Source organism: Schistocerca serialis, chromosome 9, assembly GCF_023864345.2.
Source record: "Schistocerca serialis cubense isolate TAMUIC-IGC-003099 chromosome 9, iqSchSeri2.2, whole genome shotgun sequence".
NCBI classification, from domain to species: domain Eukaryota; kingdom Metazoa; phylum Arthropoda; class Insecta; order Orthoptera; family Acrididae; genus Schistocerca; species Schistocerca serialis.
The window spans coordinates 394,646,021-394,662,486 of record NC_064646.1 but is presented as its reverse complement, the minus strand read 5'-3'; the positions used below and the strand labels follow the sequence as shown (position 1 = coordinate 394,662,486).

The window sequence follows — 16,466 nt, the reverse complement described above, 5'->3', positions numbered from 1 at the left end:
CGAATTCAGAAACATAGCAGATACAGACCTTCTATTGTCTAATGTATTTGTAACAGATTCTCTTAGGCTTGAGATGGCACTTTCTGTAGATTTCCCTTCTTGGAAGCCATGTTGTCCTAGAATCAGAATACTATACTTCCATAGGAATGTAGTCATCCTACTGTGCCAGAGTATCTATAGTATTATTGACAAACCAGGGGTTAAAGATTCTAGTCTGTAGATATTTGTGACAGCATTGCCACCTTTCTGACATGTTGGTAGAACTTCGCTTATTTTTAATTTCTCTGGACATACTTCTCTGAATGAGCAGTTTTCTATATCTAAATGAGGCACAGTTATTTCTTCATTCATATGATTGATTAGATAATATGATACTTCATCATCTCCTGGAGACTTATTGGATTTTAATTTCTGAATTATTTTTATGAGTTCTTTTTGTTTTCAGGAACATTGAGTGGGGTGGTACAGCATCTATAAAATTGCTGTTGAGTATACTAGCAATATGCCTATAATAATGTTTATATTCCATATAGGGAGAAAATATGAATACCATCACTTCTTAAGTGTGATTCATTCATTCAGGTGTGGAATGAGTCAAGGTATTCATTAATATAAGACATCATACAAACTTAATATCTATACTACCATAACTATGAATGATCACTGCACTGTGTAACATTACTCACACTTATGGCATCTAAATTGCTATTTAAAAAAGCTGTTGCCTCATCAGTTGTATAACTAATAGCTTAATGCTTACATGATTACAATTTTTTCAAAGACAATATCTGTAATTCCTGAATCCTATTTGCAGTACATTCTTACTTGTCGTACAGCTTCCAAACAAAACACTGACAGTTGCCATGTGTTTAACAGAACTCTTGAGCCCTGAATCCAAACATTCAGATAATTTGTAGAAGGAGTGGCTAATGAAGTATACTTTTAATTTCATTTTGAGTCAACAGGGATTCCCAATTTCTTAATTTGTGCTGGATGGAAGTTTGTTGAAGATCTTATCACCAAAGTACATAACTCCATTCTGAATCTTGGACAAGGAGGCAAAATGTGCATATGAACTATTTTTGTGTCTTGTGTTGTGAATGTGTGTCTTGCAGTTTAATTGGAACTGGTTCTTATTACCAGTAACAAAAACCATAAAGGATTAAACACAATGTGAAGTGACTGCGAGAATTTCAAGTACTTAAAAAATGCATGTGCAAGATGTAAGGTTATCCACTTTAGAAAATATCTTAGCTATATTGTATATGGAAGTAAATGCACACATCATGTTAAACTGTCCATTTTCACAATGTCAAACATGAATTCTATTGCAGTATCTTTTAACAGTTATATCTATTCTATATGATAAGCATGTAAATATGTATGACAATGAAGTCTGAATTATGCAAGAGACCTGTGCAGATAAGTTAGTATAGAGGAAAGAAACAGATAAAGAGCTTGAGAAGCACTGGAGAAGGCACTGTAAAACTAACTTCAGCACTTGTACACAGGTTCAATTTGGCCTTTATCAGAACAGAATAAGCAAATTAGTTACTAATTTGATAAATAATAGATATTAGAGATAAAATACAGTAATTTCCAACAGATGAACAGTAATTTTTATTGGTATTTATAGTGCGTACATTTACCAATGGTTTTGCTTTATTTTATATTTCATTTGGTGTGTCCACGTAAATCTCTTTATCCGTACATATATTGTACACAGAATATTGGACAGAAAACCTTTTTAGCTATTGGTTTTACAAACATCAGACATACATAATTTAAATTTTTATAACAAATACAGTTAGTAATTACAAATTTTATTGAAAACTGTATACTCATAACTTATTTCAACAATTAAAAACACAAACAAACACAAACACACACACAAAATTCAAGCTTTCGCAACAAACTGTTGCCTCATCAGGAAAGAGGGAAGGAGAGGGGAAGACGAAAGGAAGTGGGTTTTAAGGGAGAGGGTAAGGAGTCATTCCAATCCCGGGAGCGGAAAGACTTACCTTAGGGGTCCTTTTTTCCCCCTAAGGTAAGTCTTTCCGCTCCCGGGATTGGAATGACTCCTTACCCTCTCCCTTAAAACCCACTTCCTTTCGTCTTCCCCTCTCCTTCCCTCTTTCCTGATGAGGCAACAGTTTGTTGCGAAAGCTTGAATTTTGTGTGTGTGTTTGTGTTTGTTTGTGTGTCTCTCGACCTGCCAGCGCTTTTGTTCGGTAAGTCACCTCATCTTTGTTTTTATATATATATATATATATATATATATATATATATATATATATATATATAGAGAGAGAGAGAGAGAGAGAGAGAGAGACATTCCACTTGGGAAAAATATATGTGTGTGTGTGTGTGTATTTGTGAAGACAATAATAGTAATATATCTGAATAACACACAAATGAACATCAGTTTTAGTAACACTGTTCTCAATTTCACAATAAAAACCTGTGTTTAAGTTATCAAACAATGGAAAATCCAGGATGGAATGTAACAATACAAGAGAAGGAAAGTTGCTACTCACCATATAGCAAAGATGCTGAGTCACGATAGGCACAATAAAAAGATTCACACAATCATAGCTTTCGGCCAATATGGCCTTTGTCAGCAGTAGACACACATACACACACTCACTCACACAAGCGCAACTTGCACACACGTCTGTAGTCTCAGAGAGCTGAAACTACAGTGTGGCTGGGAGCTATGATTGTGTGAATCTTTTTATTGTGCCTATCACGACTCAGCATCTCTGCTATATGGTGAGTAGCAGCTTTCCTTCTCACGTATTGTTGTCTTTACGTTATACTATTGATGTGAGTATGGTATGTTCTGGCATCATCTTTACACAATCTATATGCTCATATTGTTCATTTGATTGTATTTTGGGATATTGACTAATTATATGCTTATATAATAAAATGGGCATTTACCTTAACTTAGCTACAATACCTTACAATTTAATGATGCCGTGGGTTGAGGACAGAGACATGGTAGATCATACTAGTTCTCTTATACCTGTGTTATTTCTATTTTGTTCCAATGACATATTTAAGGATTTATGTTATATTATTCTGGCTCTCATGGACAAACTATAGTACCAGAAATGCTTCTTTTCGGCTATGTAGAATTGTGGTTACTGAGGTCATGTTTTTAACACATGACTATTGACTTCTAACTTGCAACCATGAAACAGCCAGAAGCTTGCACTAACTGCCATCTGTTACTGCGAGGCAAAAGCAACCAGTAAATCAGTTCTTGAAACTTCATAACTGTCTGCTCCGTTGGCTTGCTGTGACAGTTTCCTGTCTACTCAGGAAATTTCTGCATTTTAAATGTAGACTTATCAAGCTTGCATTGTGTACCTTCTGAACATGGACCTTACTCCCATTTCTTTAACACTATATGTTACCCCACTTCCATTTTTACTCATCCTGAATAATGCCCTTGGAGCTAGAATGTAAGTAATGTGACTGATGGTCTATGTGTGGATAAAGGTGGTTACATTACCATGTTATTTGTTGACATGAATGCAATTCTTTCCAGATTGTTTCAAAATTTTCTTCCACATTCAGTAATATCATGTCATCAACATACAGTATTTTTTCATCCCTCTTACTGACTTCGATACTGTTTGTAAATAGGTTGAACAGAACTGGATCAAGTACAGATCCTTGAGGTACTCCATACTTAATATCCCATATTTCAGATATGCGTCCACATTGTTTTGGCACAGACTACTTTTTGTTACTGAGATATGATTTTGTTTATTCCACTGCATGTCCACGTGTGCCATAGCTTTCAAGGTTTTCAGCTAATGCTTTATGGGTGATTGTGTGAAAAGCTTTAGACGAATTCAGAAACATAGCAGATACAGACCTTCTATTGTCTAATGTATTTGTAACAGATTCTCTTAGGCTTGAGATGGCACTTTCTGTAGATTTCCCTTCTTGGAAGCCATGTTGTCCTAGAATCAGAATACTATACTTCCATAGGAATGTAGTCATCCTACTGTGCCAGAGTATCTATAGTATTATTGACAAACCAGGGGTTAAAGATTCTAGTCTGTAGATATTTGTGACAGCATTGCCACCTTTCTGACATGTTGGTAGAACTTCGCTTATTTTTAATTTCTCTGGACATACTTCTCTGAATGAGCAGTTTTCTATATCTAAATGAGGCACAGTTATTTCTTCATTCATATGATTGATTAGATAATATGATACTTCATCATCTCCTGGAGACTTATTGGATTTTAATTTCTGAATTATTTTTATAAGTTCTTTTTGTTTTCAGGAACATTGAGTGGGGTGGTACAGCATCTATAAAATTGCTGTTGAGTATACTAGCAATATGCCTATAATAATGTTTATATTCCATATAGGGAGAAAATATGAATACCATCACTTCTTAAGTGTGATTCATTCATTCAGGTGTGGAATGAGTCAAGGTATTCATTAATATAAGACATCATACAAACTTAATATCTATACTACCATAACTATGAATGATCACTGCACTGTGTAACATTACTCACACTTATGGCATCTAAATTGCTATTTAAAAAAGCTGTTGCCTCATCAGTTGTATAACTAATAGCTTAATGCTTACATGATTACAATTTTTTCAAAGACAATATCTGTAATTCCTGAATCCTATTTGCAGTACATTCTTACTTGTCGTACAGCTTCCAAACAAAACACTGACAGTTGCCATGTATTTAACAGAACTCTTGAGCCCTGAATCCAAACATTCAGATAATTTGTAGAAGGAGTGGCTAATGAAGTATACTTTTAATTTCATTTTGAGTCAACAGGGATTCCCAATTTCTTAATTTGTGCTGGATGGAAGTTTGTTGAAGATCTTATCACCAAAGTACATAACTCCATTCTGAATCTTGGACAAGGAGGCAAAATGTGCATATGAACTATTTTTGTGTCTTGTGTTGTGAATGTGTGTCTTGCAGTTTAATTGGAACTGGTTCTTATTACCAGTAACAAAAACCATAAAGGATTAAACACAATGTGAAGTGACTGCGAGAATTTCAAGTACTTAAAAAATGCATGTGCAAGATGTAAGGTTATCCACTTTAGAAAATATCTTAGCTATATTGTATATGGAAGTAAATGCACACATCATGTTAAACTGTCCATTTTCACAATGTCAAACATGAATTCTATTGCAGTATCTTTTAACAGTTATATCTATTCTATATGATAAGCATGTAAATATGTATGACAATGAAGTCTGAATTATGCAAGAGACCTGTGCAGATAAGTTAGTATAGAGGAAAGAAACAGATAAAGAGCTTGAGAAGCACTGGAGAAGGCACTGTAAAACTAACTTCAGCACTTGTACACAGGTTCAATTTGGCCTTTATCAGAACAGAATAAGCAAATTAGTTACTAATTTGATAAATAATAGATATTAGAGATAAAATACAGTAATTTCCAACAGATGAACAGTAATTTTTATTGGTATTTATAGTGCGTACATTTACCAATGGTTTTGCTTTATTTTATATTTCATTTGGTGTGTCCACGTAAATCTCTTTATCCGTACATATATTGTACACAGAATATTGGACAGAAAACCTTTTTAGCTATTGGTTTTACAAACATCAGACATACATAATTTAAATTTTTATAACAAATACAGTTAGTAATTACAAATTTTATTGAAAACTGTATACTCATAACTTATTTCAACAATTAAAAATACAAATTACATTTTTTTGTGCATAAGGTACTGTCAGATTGAATAGTAGCAGTTTTTCAGAAGGTAGGCTGTTGTACAGTATTGTTTCTGCAAGATATACACCTTTTTGGCATAATGTGGTGTTACAATGACTAACATGTACGTCGTTGTCTGACCTGGCACTGTAATCATGGGCACAATGTTTTGAGGAAAAAGGTTTTCTTTTCTCAGTATACTTTTTTTGACATGTTCGACTACTTACAGTATATAAATGCAGGGAACAGGTAATATCTTTAGATCTTTAAAGAGAGGTCTGCATTTTTTTCTACAGCTCACTTGTATCATTTTTGTATAATTCCCTTTTGCTTCCTGAAAATTGTTTTGGCCTGGTGTATGTTTCCCCAGAAAACGATACTGTACTTCAGTATGGAATGTACACGAGCAAACTGTACAACTATAACTGTTTTCTGCACTCGTATTGTTGCAAGGAATTTTTACTGAATAGCTCATTTTTGCTAGTTTTGAATTTAGGGCTGAGATATGAGAGCTGCAGTTAAGATTTTCCTGGATGTGAATCCCAAGAAATTTAGTTTTGCTGGCAGCACAAACGTTTTGGTTATCTATACATATTACTGGTTGTGCTGCATTTTTATTTTCATCTGCGTAGAAATTCATGAGTGCTGTCTTTTAGGGATTAACTGTTAGTCTGTTTCTGGTAAACCATTGAGACACTTCTTTCATAATAACTTTTGCAGATGCCATAAGATGAGACACTTCTTTCATAATATCTTTTGCAGATGCAGTAAGATTTTCATCTTTATTTCCTTTAATCAATACACTGGTGTCATCTGCAAAAGTATTAGTTCAGAATCCCTAATGTGTAACGGGAAATCATTAATGTATACCAAAAAAAGAAAGGGACTTAAAATAGAGCCCTGTAGAACACCATGATTTAGTCCACATGGCTCTGAAAGATATACCTGGAGTTCATTTCCTTCCATGTACTTAGTTTCTGTCACCTGAGAGCAATATTCCAAATATGATTTAATGCACTGATTTGGCACACTTCTTACACAATACCATTCAAGCTTTCTCAGGAGTACAGAATGATCAATCACATCAAAAGTTTTTATTAGGTCCAAGAATAAACCTGAGTTTTTCTGTGGTTGCCCACTGCATTTAAGACATGGTTTATTAGGATAAAACTGGCTGTTTCAGTTGATCGCTGTAGTCTGAAGTCATGTCGACATCCAGAAATAGTATTATTCTTGTGAAAAAAGGTAGTTAGTTATGAAAGGAACACTTTTTCAATAATTTTTGAAAACCCTGACAGTAGTGACACAGGTCTATACATTGCTGATCACCTTTTTTATATAGTGGTATTATGTTTGCCATTTTCAGTTGCTGTGGGAAGACATCACATGACAAGGATGAATTGCATGTGTCTAATAATAATATAATCTAGAATATAATCAATACCTGTTGAATAATTACTCTCCACTGAATTATTTGTATTTAGGAATTCTGTTGGGCGTATTGGACTGAGGAACATAGATATATTATTTATTTCAATAGGTGAAAGCTCTTTCAGTGTTGTGTTAGGTGTATCAACAAATTTTTTCTTCACTAATTTTCCATCAACAGTTGCATAATAAGAATTGAAGACATTACAACTGCCATTGATATTGTTGCCATCATGCGATATCACAATATTTTTGGTCTTCTTCCCTGTACGATCCTGCACAACTTTCCACATGGACTTAGTTTTATTTGATGACTTCACAATATATTTGTCATTTTCCCTGATTTTTGCCTCTATTATGACACATTTCAAAACTAATTTGTATTTTTTGAAATGTCAGTTTTTGAGTGCAGTAAAAGTTCCCACCTCCTTTTACAAGATGCTTTAATGTCTGATGTAACCCAGTTTTTGAATCTGTTCGGGCTTCTGGAAATCATTTTTCATTGTGGAAAAGCTATGTCAAAGTTATACTTGCAAATATTCAAAAAATTTTCCATCTTTTCATTGGTATACTTCTCTCCAAGATTGTTTGCTGATTAAATAATGGAAGCGTTCAATATTTTTCTGACTATAACTCCTTTTATGGATAATATTTTGTACACTGGTCGAAATGTGATTTACAGGTATGATTAGTAATTGCAAAAGATGGTCACTACAGCCGATATCAAAGTTTTCTGTTGTACACTTGTCCATGTTTACACATACCTGATCAAGGAAAGTAACACTTTTTTTTTTTTGTTACATGTCCTGAAGAGCTAACAGTCAGACACAGATTGTAGGCTTTTACAATATTTAAGAACTTTTCCCTGTGAGGGCTATGGCTCAGACGGTCAATATTAAAATCTCACACAGTACAACTGTTTCCCCAGTTGTCCTGAGTTTGCTTAAAGTGAGGTCCAGTTGTTTGGGGGAAAGAAAAAAAGAAAAAAAAAGAAAAAAGAAAAAAAAACACTTACACACACTAACAGGAGATCTGTACACACACACAAAATAATATTTTTTTCAGACATTAACTCAACAGCTGAGATTTCAAAGTTTATTTCACAGCCTAGTTTGCATGCGGAGACTATACTCTACATTTTCTTTTACATACTGGTATATAAAATGTAGCATTTTGCAAGGTTAAAATGCAATATCTTTAAGTGTTGAAAATACTCATTTTGTAACCCATGTTCACAAAAACATACTGAGTTGCCATGTATGTTCATATATTTCTAATGTAGAAGCAACTATGTATTCATTATTTTATATGAGTTCACATTACCCTCATTCTAGTGTAGTCAATATTTACTTCTCAATTTTGTTGCAGTACCAGCTAGGCACAGTTCCAATCCCAAAGTCCTTTAACAAAAAGAGGATTGAGGAAAACATACAGATATTTGATTTTGAGCTCAGTAATGATGATATGACCTACATAAATACATTTAACAAAAACTACAGGGTCTTTCCATTTACTGAGTAAGTATATAAGACAAATATAGATTAATTAAACACAAAATACTTGCCTCTTATTACTGACACTTGTGTTTATAGAAAAAAGATATTTAGTATGATACACACAAACAGAATGATGGAGAGGTGAAGTGAGATAGACTTTATACAGAGATGGCATTCATACAAATGAAATTGTTTTAGTTATGGCACCTTGCCAACCCCCTAATTCCATAGTGCTCTAACTTCTTCAATAGGGTTTTGTAGTTTAACCTTGTCAAAGGCTTCGGTTAGGTCCAAAAATATACCTGTTGTTTGTTGTTTTTCATCTATTGTTTTTAATACAGAAGATATGCATTCATAGATTGCTGTCTCCATTGATTTCTTGCTTCTAAAGCCATGTTGAGTATTAGATAGCATACTATTTTGGTTTATAAACTTTAACAACTTACTACACATAATTTTTTCTATTACTTTTGAGAAACAGGGTGTTAATGTAATGGGACGATAGTTTATTACTTCATCTTTGTCACCAGCTTTGAAAATAGGGATGAATTTTGATGTTTTTAGTTGATCTGGAAAGATGCCTGACTCTAGGGAACAGTTGCATAAGTGAGTAAGGGGGTCAATTATATTTTGGATACAGAGTTTTAGGATTCTGTTCAGTATACCATCAATTCCTGCTGAGTATGTTATCTTTAGTTCTCTGACAGCCTTCAATATCTCCTCCCTGCTTACTTGGTCCACAAACATTGAAAATTTATTACTGTTGCACTTGTTTACCACTTGATGCTGAGTTGAACTAAAATTAGTTTTTATTAAATTTTCAGCTATCCCAGTGAAGTATTTGTTGAATATGTTTGCTGTTTCTGTAGGCTGTAAAATCTTTTTATTGTTGTGTATCAAGACAATCACTGGATGCCTAAAACCCACCCTTGCTGAGATGATAAACTGTCTTGCTCAACCTAGGCTGAAATCAAGGAAAATTTCCTTCAGACATCAAGGCCTTTGGAAGTACTTCCAAATAATGCAAGGCTTTCACTGTTGAAATCAAAGCACCAAGAGTGGATGGAGCTGCATGATTATCTTCCAGCTGGTTACAGTGAGGACTCGAATGTTTGGAGGTTAGAATGAGATTTTCGCTCTGCAGTGGAGTGTGCGCTGATATGAAACTTCCTGGCAGATTAAAACTGTGTGCCCGACCGATCGAGATTCAAACTCGGGACCTTTGCCTTTCGCGGGCAAGTGCTCTACCAACAGCACTTGCCCGCGAAAGGCAAAGGTCCCGAGTTTGAATCTAGGTCGGGCACACAGTTTTAATCTGCCAGGAAGTTTCGTTTGGAGGTCACTTAACTGAATAAGAACTGATGTTGTCAAGGATGTCGTCACTTAAATCATGATACTTTACACCAGAGGACAGCAAGTGCATGTGTGGTCAAGAACCAAAAGTCACCCATATGTGCTCTTTCTGTCCATTTTCATACTCAGAACAAAATTTATTGCTTTCCAATGGCAACACCCCTGGTATGGCTCAGTTTTGGAGAAATGTTGTCTGAATATAGATCTGATCAGTCCATTTTTCTTGTTAATTTACTTTTTGTAATCTATGCACATGAACTATGTTATGTAATGCTTTGTATATTTAATTGTATTTAATTAGAATGCTACTGGCATATGTAAAAAGAATATCAGTCTGTTGTCTCTGACCCCAAAGACAATCTCCTACTTTAATGAGTTACTGCCATCTCCACCAATTTAGAGCTACTTTTTTCCAGTCTCCTGAAATACCCAACTTTTGAAGATCTTTTGTGTTTGGCCCACCAACATATTTTGTTCTACCAAGTTGGAATGATTTTGTAGAAAATTTTCCATTAGAGCCCAGATAGTAGTGCTCTTGATTATTCTTGAAATATACGTTTGTTCCTCAATGTATTTTTAATCTGCTTACCTCTCATCACACCACATCCCTCTTCATTTGTTTGTTGTCCCCATTCTTTACCATATTTTACTCAGGCTAGGATTTGACTCATCATCCTTTTGAAAATATTGAGCTGCCCTATATCGGCCACCCAGCTTGTAAACATTTCTGCACAACTGACTGAAAGATGGGGTTATGTGTATTGCTCATAGTCCAGTGTGAGAAGAAACTAAACCCTAGCAGACTTCACAGGCCAAAGTATCACTTGTGTTGTTCTATTTTCTCTTTTACATCAATTCCACAGCATTTTGTACAGTAAACCATTGTCCTAAGTACTTAAATCTGTTCATTTATTTAAATGTCAGTCCACCTGCAGGTAGTGAGAGATGGTTTTGCTTTGACCTTGATATTAACAAGAATTTGGTCTTGATTTCATTGATATCTAAACACAATTTTACCACCTGCTTCATGATGATGTCTGCCATGTTTCTCTGCTCATACTTGCTCTGTGTCAGCAGTATAATATCTTTTCTCTAGACTCAACACTCTTTGTTCAGTCTACCTGAATAATGACCAATGCTAGAACTCTTTGTTAAATATGGAATACATTTTAAGACTGTCAGTTTTATTTCTTTGTCTATTAGCTGTCATCATATCTGCTCATCATTCATATGTGAAAAATATCTCATATTTTCAAAATATCATGGAAATGTTTCCACAAAAAATTTAGAGGAACACTTCTGCATTGAAGAACCTAGACTAGTGCAATAGGCTGGAGATCATATGTAGCATACAGCAAATAGATGTTAACTGGTGGCAATTTCTTTCTCTTACAGGGCAAAAGCTTCTAAATATTATCCATTTCATGATGAATTTTGAGGCACCACACAAGATGTACATGAATGTTGAAAAAATTGTCAGAAGAGACCATAAGAGCACTACAGATTTATTTTTGTGCTATTTTATATTTAACCATCCTGTAGTAGGCACTATGTACCACACAACTGTGATATTTCTGTAAATATACAGTTTCAATCAAAGCTAATGATGTGTTACTTTTTTATAAAATGATTATGTAGTATATTTCATTCATTACTGATATTACAAAAAATTTTAAGTTGAATGGAATGAGCGATGACAACCACTAACATTACACAGACAAGGTATGGATAGACTCATGAACAAAAAAATATCTAGAAGGAGTGAGTGACACTGACTAAAATTATTACTATAATAATACATGGAAAGTTCTGGTTGAGAATAATGTATTATTTAGGAATAAAGAGACGGCTCACCAAAAGGCGGAAGTGCTGGGCTGTCGATAGATACATGAACAAAAGGTACAGAGCTTTGCTTTACTAACTTTCAGAATGAAATTCCTTTCTCAGGCTGTAGGAGAAACATGCACACAAACACTTACACACACACACACACACACACACACACACACACACACACACACACACACACACACACACGCACACGCACATGCTTGTCTCCCTATACTGTGCTCATTAGACTGCCAGCTCTTTCCTGGCCCATGATGAGTGAGGTGGGGTGCAGAGTGGGGGAGGGTGAAGGGTGGAGACAGGCAGGTGGGAGGGAGGGGGCTGGGGGCAAATGTCTAGTGGCTCATGGGAGAGTGGAGAGCCACCTATGGTCTAGCTAGGGGTGTAGGTAGAGGGGGCTGGTGGCAGACAGTTGAGCATGCAGTTTCACAGATTAGGGCATGAGATGGCAGCACATAACTAGCTGACACATATTGCGGGTGGTAATGGGAAAGGGATGATGTGTACATACTGGATGGGGTGCTGGGGGACAGCGAATTACCTGATGTTTAGGCCATGGAGGTCTACAGGAGCGGAGGATGTGCTGTAAGGATCGATCCCATCTGCACAGCTTGGAAAAGCTGGTGTTGGCGGGGAGGATCCATATGGCATGGGTCATGAAGCAGCCACTGAAATCTCACATGTTGTACTCTGCTGAATGTCGTGCCGCTTGGTGGTCCACTTTGCTTTTGGCAACAATTTGACGGTGGCCATTCATTCTGGTTGACAGCTGGTTGGTTGGCATACCAATACAAAATGCTGTGCAGTAGTTGCAGCAGAGCTGGTGTATAACAAGACTGCTTTTACAGGTGGTCCAGCCTCTGATGGGGTAGGTTAAGCCTGTGACACGACTGGAGTAGCAGGTGCTGGGAGAGTGGATGGGGCAGGTCTTGCATCTGGGTCTTCCACAAGGGTATGATCCCTGTGGCAGGGGGCTGTAGGTTGGAGTGGCATAAGGATGAGCTAGGATGTTGTGAAGGTTTGGTGGATGGTTGAACACCACTTTGGGAGGGGATGAAAGTATCTACAGTGGGATGTCCCTCATTTCAGGGCACGGTGGTAAATAACCAAAGCCCTGATGAAGGATGTGGTTCAGTTGTTCCAGTCCTTGGTGTAATTGGTTGACAAGGGGGTGCTTCTTTGTGATTGGTTCTTGGGATGGATGTGAGGATGAGGTATGTGTGGTGATATGGCACGGGAGATCTGTTTGTCTATTAGGTCTGGGGGGTATTGCCTGTCTGCAAAGGCCTTTGGAGGCCTTCAGCAGCCTGGGTGAGGGAGTTCTCATCACTTCAGATATGCCTGCAACATGTGGTCAGGCCTATGGGTCACTAATTCCCTTCTTCAACCTGAAATGGAAAATTGCTGTGTGGAATGATTTCCTCAAAAAAATCATCAGCTTCATTTTTGCTTTCATAGTCCATTTCTACAGCTTGTGATGAAGCAAGCTGGGAAAATTTTACTTCCCCTCTTGTTTTGCTATCTGCTTCCTTAAAATTCATTTTTTCATGTCTGACTAATTACCATTACCATACGTGAGTATAATCTGTATTTTCATTAAAGAGTACAACATCAGCTCTAATTTGTGCTTAGTCTTCTGTACGTAATTAATTTCCTGATTTATTCTGACTATTCCTAGTTAATACCTCTGTTATAGGATGAAAGCAATAATTGTTTCGTAACTTAGATTCTCTTGTTGACTTATAAAAAAAATGGTTCAAATGGGCCTGAGCACTATGGGACTTAACTTCTGAGGTCATCAGTCCCATAGAACTTAGAACTACTGAAACCTAACTAACCTAAGGACATCATACACATCCATGCCCAAGGCAGGACTCGAACCCGTGACTATAGTGGTTGCTCAGTTCCAGACTGTAGTGCCTAGAACCGTTCAGCCACTCCGGCCAGCTGTTGACTTATAAACAAATATAAATACTATAATAATTATAAACATTTGGAGGAACAACTAATAGTATTATTTGGCTCTATTTGATAATATGTTAGCAAATCCAGCTCTTAATTATTCCAAAGTAATTACCAGTTTCATCAAAAGCACTGTTTGTGTAATTATATCTGTTAATTTCATCATTTAAACATATAATTCTGCTTAACCCTTGTAGTCGAAGAAACTGTTAAAAAGAAAGAATTTTTCATATATTCAGTTAATTTAATGAGCGATGTTTTAGTTGTAATTTCTGTAAATTAAACATCAAACAATGTATAGTTTCAGTACTTATTATTGTGATGACATATAAAGACTCGATTTTTGGTCCTGAGACAGTCAGTCCATGGCCAAGTTTCAGACAAGAAACCTGTGTTGGTTAGAACAACAACAATACACCATCTTAACCATGAATTAAGTGTAACACAATTAGGCCATATGTTAAAACAATAACAGGGCCTGTTCAATACATACCATAATATTCTGCAAGACTTGTGAACTGTGTGGTTAGGTTTTTACTGCTCATAGATATTCAACAGTAAATTATTGTAGAGTATGCTGATGTACACCTGAATACTATTAATGGGACTTACAGAAAGTTAAACAGTAGTGCACTGGCCATATAACTGTGTTTTATTGGGGGGTTGTGAACAGTGAAAGTAAAGAACTGTGAACGCAACAGTGCACCTGCTACATTATTTGCAGTAGTAGTCAATGTTGAAATTCCACCCCCCCTTTTTCAGCCAGTATGTCAACACTGAGGACCATCAATGAAGAAATATACGAGGGCTATCCACAAAATATATTACGTTTTGGAATTAAAAATAAATGAAGTATTGGAATTTTTTTAATTATATACAGATGAAAGCCACACTTAAATACTGCTTTTCTACATAGTTGCCATTTAAATTGAGGCACTTATCGTAGCGATGGACGAGCTTGGAAATTCCTTCGTCACAAAATTCGCCCACCTGCGCCTTCAACCACATGGTTACCTCTTCTTGAAGCTGTGCGTTGTCATCAAAATGCTGCATAGCAACCACTTCTTCATTGCTGGGAATAAGTGGAAGTCACTCGGTGCCAGGTCGGGACTGTATGGCAGATGAGGAAACAACTCCCACTTAAAAGATTCGAGAACTTCACAAGTGGCATTTGCCGTGTGGGCCCGGGCGTTGTCGTGAATCAGCAAGATCTTTGAGCCCAACTTTCCCCTGCGCTTGTTTTGTATTGCTCTTCTGAGGTTGTGCAGAGTTTGGCAATACCTTTGAGAGTTTATTGTAGTGCCTCTTTTTCGACAAGTTCGGCAGTCACTATGCTGGGTCTTCCACTTCGCTCTTCGTCGTGAATGTTAGTTCGGCCATTTTTAAATTTTATGACCCATTGACGCACTCCACCTTCAGTGATTATGTTGTCCCCATACACTTCACAAAGCTGCCGATAGATTTCTATTGGTGTACAGTTTTTTGCAGTCAGAAACCTTATTACAGCACGCACTTCACACTTCGCGGTATTTTCAATTAGCGCTGACATTTCAAACTGTCACAGTAACTCAAAGGAGTACAGCACGAACCTCTCACTAGCACGGCAGGATGCCGACTGAGTGGCGGAATGCCATGACACCAAGATGACCGCGCTAGCCCCGCCCCTAACGGACACAAATGAAAACGTAATGTACTTTGTGGACAGCCCTCATAGCAGGTGAATGTCACAAGCTACATCTGCATTATAAAAATCATATTAAATGTTTGAGTCAGTGTACTTTTATCTTGTCCTAAATATTAGTAATTCACCAAATTCCATCGACAGAAGGAACATGGCAAGAATAAAGAGCTGATATGCCTCTGTGTTTTATTAACTGTGGGAGTGATATGAAGTAGTTAGAATGATACAGGGTGTAGATAAAGTCCAGAAACATTTTCAATTATTTATTGTACAAGAACTAAACATTGTGGAGATGTCATACATATTGCAGTTTGAAGAGAAACTCTTAAAGTTTTTTCTACAAACATTCAATAGGTGAACCATGACTGACCCAGAATATGTCAATACGGTAATCGAATTTTTGCCATACCCATCCCAGCGTGCCATTGTCAACTGTAGCAGTTGCTTCCCGTATTCTCTCCTGGAGCTCTGCTACATCATGTGGTAGAGGCGGTACATACACCAGATATTTAATGTGTCCCCACAGAAAAAAGTTACATGGAGTGAGATCTGGTGATCGAGGAGGCCATTTCATGAACTCCAACACACAGAAAGCTTGTTCTGCACCTGAACTCGCCATGTTTGTGACTAGCACTGACTATCAGCAAATTACCAAACTATGCTGTGGCAGCATACATGAAGAAAAAACTTTCAGGGTTTCTCTTTAAAATGACATATGTATATCTGTACAATGTTTGGTTGTTGTGCAATAAATAATTGAAAGTGTTTCCAGATTTTATGTACACCCTGTATTTATATATTTTATTCTCTAAACTAGTGCTGGAAATTTCTAAGTCACTATTTATGAAATATTTGATTTTTGAGGGAGTTGAAGTTGATCAGAATATCTGTCAGATTCTCCCACAATGCAAAAGGCCATATGGCTATTCTCAATGGTCTTAATTGAATAAAAGGTT

The 16,466-nt window shown here is 36.4% G+C and overlaps 1 protein-coding gene across 1 annotated transcript in view; it reads left to right on the top strand.

The window, feature by feature from the left end:
- LOC126418968 (aldo-keto reductase family 1 member B1-like) overlaps positions 1-11,457 on the top strand; it is a 63,358-nt gene extending 51,901 nt beyond the window's left edge. Inside the window, exons 6-7 of the mRNA XM_050086015.1 lie at positions 8,539-8,687; positions 11,415-11,457. Coding sequence (XP_049941972.1) covers positions 8,539-8,687; positions 11,415-11,457 — 192 coding nt within the window. The remainder of the gene's footprint in view (positions 1-8,538; positions 8,688-11,414) is intronic.
- Positions 11,458-16,466: the final 5,009 nt, after the last annotated feature.